This window comes from Salvelinus namaycush, chromosome 13 (assembly GCF_016432855.1).
Source record: "Salvelinus namaycush isolate Seneca chromosome 13, SaNama_1.0, whole genome shotgun sequence".
Lineage (NCBI taxonomy): Eukaryota > Metazoa > Chordata > Actinopteri > Salmoniformes > Salmonidae > Salvelinus > Salvelinus namaycush.
The window spans coordinates 18,332,799-18,343,537 of record NC_052319.1 but is presented as its reverse complement, the minus strand read 5'-3'; the positions used below and the strand labels follow the sequence as shown (position 1 = coordinate 18,343,537).

The window sequence follows — 10,739 nt, the reverse complement described above, 5'->3', positions numbered from 1 at the left end:
CTTGCGTTTCACCAAAACTCACCTACAATCAGCCAAAGTAAAACCTGTTTCGACAACACTGGAGTGGTTTCCGATGCCATGGTCTTCCTTCAAAACTGTGGTCCAATGCCAGAAGTTGGAAAAGCGTTAAGATGTGTAAAACAGACGATAAAGCCTCACAAGTGTCCTCCCTAACGTTCCACTCTAAGATCGAGGAGACCCTGTCAAAGAACCATAGGGTAGTAATCCGTAAGTATTTGACTCGTTCCTCTTAGCCAACTAGAAAAGGCAGCTCAACTGTCTTCACCGTCACTATCACCTTGCGCAAAAAAATTACTCTGGAGAGGTACACATGCTTCGGGTTGTCGGGAGTTCCCTTTCCGAGTAGTCTATCCCGTCAGTTGTCTTTACGAAATAGATTCGTTATCATTGAAATACATTAAGCCAACATCGCGACTGGACAAGTCAAATTTGACCAAGTCCATAAGACGAGTCCAAAAACCTGGCGCAAGATTCATGTTCACTACGAGGTACTTGGCAACTCCAACAATCCATTGCGCGTACGAGACGCACTGAGCCAGAACAGAGCCTGCGCCACCAGTGAACTGGTGGGTCTCGAGCGTAAATGATCTTAACAGTATACCAACAGAGTGAGAGAGCCACGGGAGCCTAAGCAGAATGCAGGCTATTCTGGGGTCTGGGGATAAGGCAGTTGGCGACTATGGTTGGATGGACTTCATTATTATGCTCAGTACTGTACAGGAAAAAAAAGTGACCATGTCTTCCCTTTTATGCATTCAAATGAACATGACGTAAAATAAAAAGTGAAGTGATCAGTATCAGCCTGGTGTGGTTTTTGACCTGATACTATATTAGACAACACAACATAAAAGGTGCATGGTATCAATATACATTTTAGCCTACACGTTAAGAACTAAGCCTCGTCTTCACATGACACAATTACAATTATTAAGTATTAAAAATAAATAAAAAATAAATAATAATTGAGACCAATCCCATGGGGCAAATGAAGTGTGGTGTTAAAACAGAGCACTAAACAGACAGGGTTGATAATAAAACGGCAGAGTCCAACATCACCTAATGTTGCCCTCTAGTGTTAGAACGTGCTAACAGAACTACAGCTCCTGCAGTACCAATAAACAGTTCCAATTGATGCTGATGGACATATGATTCACATTTTTTATTTATTTATTTGTCGTAGTAGAGACAAGGCCCAGATATATTAATTGGAAGAATTCACACTTGTTTTTTTGAATACTTTTTTTACTTGAAGAATTTACTACATTGTACAAAATTGCTACTGGCTTAACAGTCTACAAATCCTTCAAAAGTAATGATGATCAATGTACATGATACAAATTGGTGTGGTGACAATACCTAGAGCAATTTTTACATCTACAAACAACTTAAATACAGTGTGAATAAGGGTGCTCTTACAAAAAGAGGAATAAATTAACGTAGAAGAGCTACAGCAAAAATTGCACTTACATGGTGAAGTATAATTTCTACCTAAGAAAAGTCTCATCTCAGATAGAGGCAAAAAGAAAAGTTATTAGGTAGGTACACAGAGCACTCATGTTGGTCAATCACTATCTCTACAATTTCTGATGCAGATATAAATCATTTATATGACACAGAATGTTCTTGCCAGGCAAATCAGTTTAGATAACTCATGATACAGCCAATAGAGAGAGATAGTATTACAAAGCTTAGCCGTTCTTTTAAGTATTCCAGCGAAAACATAATCAAGAAACCATCAATTATTCTGAAACTTCACAAAAAAATGAATAAACGTGATGTTCAAGACTTTTCTGTTGAGATGGGTGTTAATAGCTCACAGTTGACTTAGTCAAATTAGCAGTATTTAAAATAATTCCTTCTGCTTTTACCTCTACTGCACACAGTCTCGCAAAATATCTACTTCTGATCTACCGTCCACAGAGGCAACATATAAAAAGTCTGATATCTGAAATACATTTATGTGAGTCAATAGTAGAGTTGACTGACTCACTCGTACCGCCAGAGATCCTAGATGTGATTGGGTTAGTCTGGAGAAGAACCAATGGAGTGCCAGTTTGTGATAGGCCTATTTCCCGTGTCAGCCTGAGAATCATTGATGACCACATCCAGAAACAGTGTCAAGACTACATGATGAGAAATTACCATCACATACAGTAACACAAAAAATAAAAGTACAGTAAGTATAGGCCTAGACACAGGAGTAATAGAGGTATTAGTAGTTCCTTGTTGTATAAAGTTACACAATCAGAATTTCACATTGAGCTAGCTAAATAAGGCAGGTCGTAGCTAGTGTTTTTATATGGATATAGAAAAGATATAACGTTTTAGATATGACTTATGCGTGGCTCAATTCATACCTGCATGCTACAGATTTCCGTTGTCATCCTCAGATGATCGAGTCGTAATCTGGATCAGAACATTCTAGTGAAAGCCAGGTCCTAACTGAACACTAAATGCTGGCGCTTGATCAATACAATTCACTTAAAAAAATCAAAGGGGAAAAAAGAACAAGACAAAATCAAATAAAAATAGTAAAATGTCATCCTATTAAGAGTCCAGTTCCAGTGCTCCAATTTAATTCAGCGGTTTGAGGTACAGTGATGAGGCTAGGTTCTTTGATACAGTGGTTCTTCATCCAGGTAGGCAGCCTCAGGTTGACAGATCATCTACCTGAATGGGCTGTGTGGAGATGGTGTGCTGAACACAAGAATGTACCCAATGCCAAAGGGTGTCAAAAAAATTGTCTCAAAGAGTCCAGTCAGACATGGTCATCTTTGCTTTGTCCTCTTCCTTAGCTCTCAGCATTTATTGCAGTCCCTTCCTGCTATAAACATATCTAAAAGAACTGTGTGTACACTGTGTAGGTAATTAGGAATGCTTATGAGAGGACCAGTGACACACAACTAAAGTACTAAAATACAAAAAAAAAAAAAAAAAGAATAAATACTTCTCTAAACTGGAATGTAGTGAGAAGGAATTCCAATAATCCAATTTCATGATTGCAGCTGGTTTGGGAATGCCATAGGAGTTGCTGGTTGTCACTAGGACAGGAACTTTCCCCAGTTTTGGAAATGCAGTAAATAATGAATCTTGTGTTAAGGGTGGGAAGTAGCCCACTAGTTTGGGAATGCCAGGAATAGCACATACTTGTTGTGAGCAGGGCAGAAGCTAGCCCCCCTGATTCCCTCTCAGAGCTCAGTGGTCAACAGACCTTTGGGCTTTGTGCCGTCCTTCTTGGGTACCTGGGCAACAATGCTGGTGAGAGGAGTACAAAATTAAAATCCCGGAACTCCTACCTTTCAGTGTGCACAACATACAGTCATGTATAATAGTAATATTCTAGTAGAACAGTAATATTGTATTGCTAACCAGTATAATGGGACGCAAGAGAACACAACGTAATGAGAAGCCAAAATGAGAAAGTGCATATCCATCATCCTATGCATATTGTTTCAGGAGACCTGCCTGCAGCAGAAATCATATCACATTTTATTTGTCACATGCGCCGAATACAACAGGTGTAGTAGACCCAACAGTGAAATTCTACAATTTACTTGACGCGAGCGCTGCTTTTTTGTAATTGTAAAATGACAAACCCAGAAAGCCTACTACCTTCTAGAGTCCACAACATTAATCCTACCTAACAGTTCATTCAACAGGATAACCAAACTTCATAACTTGTGCAGAGATGTAGTATAAAATCAAAAATCAAGCTCTAGCCTTCACCATGTTATTAAAACAAGATATGGAAGCTCATCAGGAACATAATTAAGTCAAAGGGGATGTTAAACACAACAAGCTTCCATTAATAACAAGGGGAATTATTTGGTCTACTCTCTACACAGCATACTAAACATAGCATATGACATGGTGCCAAAAGCGCATAGCAACTAAGACTAGCTACCATGAACACAATGTCCAGATGAGATGATCAAAACAGCACTAGGACAAGGCAGCAATGATGACGTGTAATGACTGATTTACCTTGTGGCAATCACATTGTGAGTTTGAGAGAACAGATGGGGGTGCAGGGTTGGGGCAAGAGTCCCCCCTTCAGGTTGGAGAGGGGCGGCGGTCTTGGCAGAGGGGTCAAGGAGGCCGTTAGTAAAGATGGCAGTGGGCAGCTGCATTAGAATGGGAGGAGAAGGAAAGTGGACTGGGTCAGTCTCTACATGAGGGATGGACTATGGACAGACAGACTAAAAGACAGACATACTTAGGCCCTGAGGAAAGTCCATCATGGACAGACTAAAGACAGACAGGAGCACTAAAGCCCAGAGGACACTAGTACTCACTGCAGCAGGGACGATCCAGCGAGGTGATATCATGGACTTAGATTGCACTGGTGCTGGTGGTAACTACAAGAGATCCACGTTCAAGAGTTACACTCAAAGCGCCACACTTGTCAACATACTGCAGGCCTATGAACTCAATTGTGATAGAAATTTTAAGACACTGGTTTATTATTAAGTCTTGACTGTTGTGGACAACCACATTCAGCTACAGTAGCTAAAACATGAGTCAGTGAGGGTTATTTTATGGCAGATGGGGTCTAGAGACTTACTACTGGGGTTGGATCTGAGAAATCTATCAGGTTATCACTCAGCGGGACCGGCAGCGGCGGCAGGGTGGGCATCTCCAGCTCCTCTGGTTTGGCCTGCGTAGCGACAAGCCAACGGCTATGTTAACAGCTCACACATTCACATACAATTATTTCTGTGCATTCAGATGTATTTTGCTATATGCAACGCAAGCGAGAAACTGGTAAAGCAAAACACAGCTTAAATTTGAAACCTTTGATGGCAGTCCTTCGTTAAGTATTTCAGCAGCCATCATGGTTGCTGACGGCATGAGATCCGCAGCCATCATTTCAACACTGAAGAGAACAGAGAGACAAGACAGATGGATAAGAGTTTTTCATTCATTTAGAGTCTGATGAGGTACTGAAATTGCAAGGCTAACGTGCACATTTTCAATGGAAATAAAATCCTGACATGTGCTTAATATGCAAAGACATGGATGTAACGATTCAACGATTCAAATCTTTAAGATACGCGTGCATCGGTCCGTGAACCCCAAACCAATCAAAAATGTGGCAGGCGTCTGTTAGAAAATCGACTCAAAACTTAACGAATCACGATTCAATGTGTTTTGCTCATAATACCTTCTTTCGGCCTTTTGAAAATTACATCTCATCTTTTGTGAAAACTGATGCATCCTCTCCTTCAATGTCAAACTAAGCATGTAACTGTGTTGACAGTCATTGATCTGCAAGTCCTTTTGCATGACGAACAACCCCAGGCAATATCAGTAGCCTGGTCAAACAGCTTCACGCGCTGACCAATACGAGCTAGGTGGCCTGTTCCTGATCTTGCACATCTGCATGGCACTCCCAACATTCAAATGCTAAAATGTTTTGCGCGATATTAGGCTTCATTAGTAGTGACAACCTGTAATTTGCTAGGTTATTGTCAACTATCTGCTGTTGAAAATTGTGTTTTACCAGAATAAAAGCAAGCTGCTGGAGACAACTCATCTTGCTATACCTGCTGAACTGGGCTTACAATCGATTTTGTGATTGTTCAGGTTCACCATCAGCAATAGTTTTGCTTTAAACAGTCAGTGTATATGGTCATTATTAGATATACAGGGTCAAGTTAATAATTTCATAACGAGGACAGCAATTCAGTTTTGCGAGGCACACTGCATTGCGGAAGGAGAAAAGAAGCTCCGTAAAATAACTTCCGAACGGTCAATACCATTTAATTTTGAAATCCAAAGTTTTGCTATATATATCCATTGGCTATGTCTAGCGTTGCAAAAGGAGGGTATAACTGGAAAAGTTCAGAATTCTGGTACCTTTCAAGGTTTATTTAGAAGTTCATAAAATGACATCTAGTGGCCTTTTTGGATACTACAGATTATCACAGGTGTCTAACTATCTCTGGCCCTCTGTGTGTAAAATATATGAAATTATAAAATAAGATTATTGAAATAACAGAATGACAAAGCTGTAAAACAAATAAACCATCTTAGTGAATACCATTGGTGTTTAATATGAGGGTTTCAGCATAAAATATCCATATATATAGTACACATTTATATGTATGTGCTGTCAATGTTTTGGAGTCAAACTGTTGGCAGTTGTGAAAAAAGTCAAGTTGGAAGAGTTGCAGAGTAATAGAAAATAATGCCATTGTTGACTAAATGCTTTCGTCATTAATTACTAGTAGGCTATTGTCTCTTGAACCATATGGTCCATCTACTAGAAACTCATGGACATGTATACAAAATGAATACTACATTTTAAAGTTATTCAAGTATAACTTACCAAGTTCTCATAACTGCCATATATTTGCTGTTAATTACCAAAATGACTGATACCAGTAAATTTGAAAATATACTGATAATTTTGCAACCCTAGCTATGTCATTACTAATTTGTAAACGATAAATATGGATACATTACTAGCTCAAACACTTAACCTCCTAGAGTCGATTTGTCCACGCCCCGCGGAAATCTAATACACATATTAAACAATCCCCGTTAAAATCTGGCAGTTTAAGCTTGAGATATCCATTTTTTTTTTGCATTGGATGCTTCTCAATCCACTGCATCGGTTGATGTCGCACTTACGCATCTGCAGTGAAAGGTGACAGAGCTCGAGTGTTTGTCAGACCATGAGACATCCTGAAAATCGTTCTCACATAATCGAACGGTTTGGCCTAGATACCATTATGACCCCTCCATGGAAAGATGACTCTCACAAACACGATGGTTACAAACTAAAATGTATCGGAGCCCATGTATCTACATACAAATCGAATCGTCTTGAAAAGGGAAAGATGCACACCCCTAAGACATGTATCAAGGCAGAATTTAGTCATGGGCACACATGACTCCCATGCTCCTCCAGATGGTAGCAGAGAGCTGTGTAAAAACAACGGCTTTGTCTTGAGTTCTGCGACATACAGCCTAGTAGCTTACCACCGTGTTTCCCCACTCCAGTCCTCGAGTACTCTTTAACACTACTAGAAACTAAGAGGTAATATACAGTATATCTCAAATGATTCTCTCAGATGGAGCTGTAGTCCTGAGGCTGTAGTACCTTATGGCCGGGAGAACGGGACAGGTGGCCCCCTCTAATCTGGGTGTGGCCCACTCCCTCCCTCCATCTCATATGCATACATCATTTTACACAGGGCGATAAGCATCCCATAGGAACCATCAAAGGCACTTCAAGAAGAATTAAGCAAGAACACATTGAAAAAGAAAAAGAAAAAAAAAAGACAAAACTTTCAAATGGCAGTCTCACCTGGCCCCAGCATTGGTCAGCAGTGTGGGTTTGAGCAGGTCCCATGACTCATGTCTCTCAGGACGTCCAGTCAGAGACAGGGACGAGTTGCTGCCCATACGCCCACTACGCACCTTCAGCCTGGGACAGACGAGCAGTGGACATTTGGAGAGATCTACACCACACCAACACTCAGCCTAACATTCAACATTCCGTTTGTATAGGCTATTTGAGATTTTCAATGCGAGTCACAGTTTCAGTTTGGTGAGTCACACTGTACACACAAGCTGCATCGATTCTTGTTGTTGTGCACATTGTTTGCTTTGAAGTGTTAGGTTTGAGCTCTTTCAGACTAACACGGAACCCAAACTGGCAGCGCGCGTGCGCCATCGTGCATAAATGTATTTTGTCCCCCTACACCAAACGTGATCACGACACGCAGGTTAAAATAACAAAACAAACTGAACCAATTACATTAAATTTGGGAACAGGTCGAAAAGCATTAAACATTTATGGCAATTTAGCTCGTTAGCTTGCACTTGCTAGCTAATTTGTTCTATTTAGCTAGCTTGCTGTTGCTAGCTAATTTGTCCTTGGATATAAACATTGAGTTATTATTTTACCTGAAATGCACAAAGTCCTCTACTCCGACAATTAATCCACACATAAAACGGTCAACCGAATCGTTTCTAGTCATCTCTCCTCCTTCCAGGCCTTTTCATCTTTGAATTTATATGGGGATTGGCATCTAAACTTTCATAGTATTACTACACCGACTGGCAACACAGTTCGTCTTTCAATCACCCACGTGGGTATAACCAATGAGGAGATGGCACGTGGGTACCTGCTTCTATAAACCAATGAGGAGATGGGAGAGGCAGGACTTGCAGAGCGATCTGCGTCAGAAATAGAAAGGAGTTCTATTGTAGCCCTTGGCAACGCAAACGCTCGTTGACGCGCGCGAGCAGTGTGGGTGCAATAATTGAATAACAGATTTCTAAATTTATTTTGCAACGCTCGCTATGCGAGCAGTGTGGTCAGCCTGTAATCTTCAGCTCTATACAAAATCACTTTAGAATAGCTGCTGGAAGAACCACTACTGTCTATCAACCACAAGAGTCCCGCCCCACAGATAAGTGGTCATCCCCTGGGAATGAGCTGTTGATTCAGGGATTATTGTCATAACAGAATTATGCTAAGAGTCCTCATTAATATTCTAGCCGCTAATGGACTTGAGCGGCAGGGAGGTTCTGATTGGCTGAGGCTGGCTGTGGAGTGTTGGGGTAGCTCAGGGATATCCCATTTACATTTTAGCCATTTAGCAGACTCTCTTATCCAGAGTGACGAGGGTAAAGTGCTTTGCTCAAGGGCACAGATTCTCCCCCTAGCCGGCTCTGGAATTAAAACCAGTGACCTTTCATATTGGCCCAAAGTTCTTAACTGCTAGGCTACCTGCCACCCATCATTGCCACCCATCATTCCAAGATGGGGGTTTCCTTTCTCATCAAATAATGTACAATAAAGTCTGGTCGTCCAATCCTCTTAATGCATGAGGTGGAGTGAAACACTGCACATTTCTGTGTGAAGGGTAGAGACTAGGAACACAACCATACTGTCTTTCTGTGACCTCACTCACCTGGCTGATGCTTCCTGTAGGTTGGTGTTCTTGTCCCCGATCACAACGTGCTCCTCCAGTGATCCCTATAACATACAGAACATCAGTACATCGAGGAGAGGGCTAGAAGAATCAATATAAAATTGCAGCAGTATCCAAAATCCAAGGGTTTACAGTACTTATACAACACACCTTCATTTACATCTAAGAATCCAAAGCATCCCTATGCAATTTCGATGCTGACCCAAGATCATTTCTGAGTGTCCACAGACGGAGTGCTAGAGTCCAGTAAAGTACCTTGAGGGCAGCCTCTGCCTGAGCTTTAAGGATGTTGCTCTTCAGGTCCTCTGGGGGGCGCAGTGGAGCGAGCACAGGGCTGCTGCCCACACTGTTCAGACACTTCTCTGTGAGCTTCACCACGTCCTCCTGTGGTTGGGGGGGGGGGAAATCACATGCACACAAAACACGCAGACAAACACACGGAAGGACAATGGAAAGGTTGTAGTTATGTCGGCAGGTAGCCTAGTGGTTAGAGCGTTGGGCCGGTAACCGAAAGGTTGCTAGATCGAATCCCCGAGCTGACAAGGCAGTTAACCCACTGTTCCTAGGCCGTCATTGTAAATAAGAATTTGTTCTTAACTGACTTATCTAGTTAAATAAAAGGTTCAATAAATAAAAGGTATCCTTTGCCTTCCACCTCCCTCTGGATAAATAAACATAGTAACCTTACAGACGAGAGGTCTGAGAGGAGGCGGGAAGTTGAGCTTCACATCTTGTCTGACCTTCCACATTGGTGCGGCAACTATTTCAGAAAATAGTTATTTGCGACCCTGAGTCGAAAATGAGTACCTAAAACTAGCCATACCTTCCTAATATACACACACGAGGAAGTGTCACGCTTTAGTAAACATCTTTAAAATCACCAATAGCTTTGTTATGAGCAGTCAGATACACTGTGCCCCCCTTGCCATACAATGGCTCGCCATTGTATGGCAAGGGGGGCACAGTGTATCTGACTGTGCCCCCCTTGCCCATACCCATACCCAGCCCCACTCACACCCTGCTGGGGTGCTCCCTGTCTGCCATTGTGTCTATACATTAGCCTGTCATAGTGACCTACTGTTTGCATCAGCATATGGAACCCATTAGGGTCCCAGAGAAACTCAAACTAGTGGCAAACCCCCTGCCCTTACCTACGAAATCAAATATCACACATATGCTTTTGTTTTGACAAACTGTCCCACTCCCACCAGAGACTGTCCATGCAGCTCTCGGCTCCCGTTCCCATACGTTACAATGCAGCGCTGCTCGCGAGAGTGACATTAAGCAGGCTTTGTCCCCTTTAGAGTGTGGTGTGTGTTCCCGTTAATGTGTGTGCATGAGTCCAAGAGTGTATGTACCCAGTATGCATGTCTCTGTCTTTGAGCACAGAGGGCATGCAGAATATATCCGCCCTTCCATTTGCTCTTTTCCTCTTCCACACCCAGCTCAGTGCACTGACCTGGTTGTTCATGTTGAGATTGACGTTAGCTCTGGAAGGGACAGGGAGTGGGGCACTGTCCAGTTCCAGCTGCTTCAGCCGCGCTGCCGCCTCTGTGGGAGAAACACAAACAGTCATTACTCACAGCACACATACCAACACCAATCCTTGTGGAGCACACAGAGAAAATCTAACTATCGAAAACATTTCATAGTCCCATTCGTAACTTTCAATAACACTGACATTTTTAAAAAGCATTTTTTGGTGTACTTATCCTCCCATTACAAAAGATGCCTTGGTAGGCAGGATATTTGTAAGGCAGTTCTCTT

At 42.0% G+C, this 10,739-nt stretch overlaps 1 protein-coding gene across 2 annotated transcripts in view; it reads right to left on the bottom strand.

Annotated features, from left to right (window-relative positions):
* Nucleotides 1-1,178: 1,178 nt before the first annotated feature.
* Nucleotides 1,179-10,739, bottom strand: part of LOC120058311 (band 4.1-like protein 5) — a 43,965-nt gene continuing 34,404 nt past the window's right edge. The window contains exons 18-25 of one of the 2 annotated variants that reach the window (XM_039006879.1): nucleotides 10,432-10,523; nucleotides 9,228-9,356; nucleotides 8,952-9,016; nucleotides 4,816-4,897; nucleotides 4,586-4,678; nucleotides 4,317-4,379; nucleotides 4,006-4,145; nucleotides 1,179-3,276 (exon numbers count right to left, since the gene is read on the bottom strand). In XM_039006879.1, coding sequence (XP_038862807.1) covers nucleotides 3,210-3,276; nucleotides 4,006-4,145; nucleotides 4,317-4,379; nucleotides 4,586-4,678; nucleotides 4,816-4,897; nucleotides 8,952-9,016; nucleotides 9,228-9,356; nucleotides 10,432-10,523 — 731 coding nt within the window. In that variant the 3' untranslated portion in view covers nucleotides 1,179-3,209. Of the gene's footprint in view, nucleotides 3,277-3,495; nucleotides 4,146-4,316; nucleotides 4,380-4,585; nucleotides 4,679-4,815; nucleotides 4,898-7,336; nucleotides 7,457-8,951; nucleotides 9,017-9,227; nucleotides 9,357-10,431; nucleotides 10,524-10,739 lie in introns of those variants that run through there. The other variant, XM_039006878.1, reaches the window with a different exon arrangement.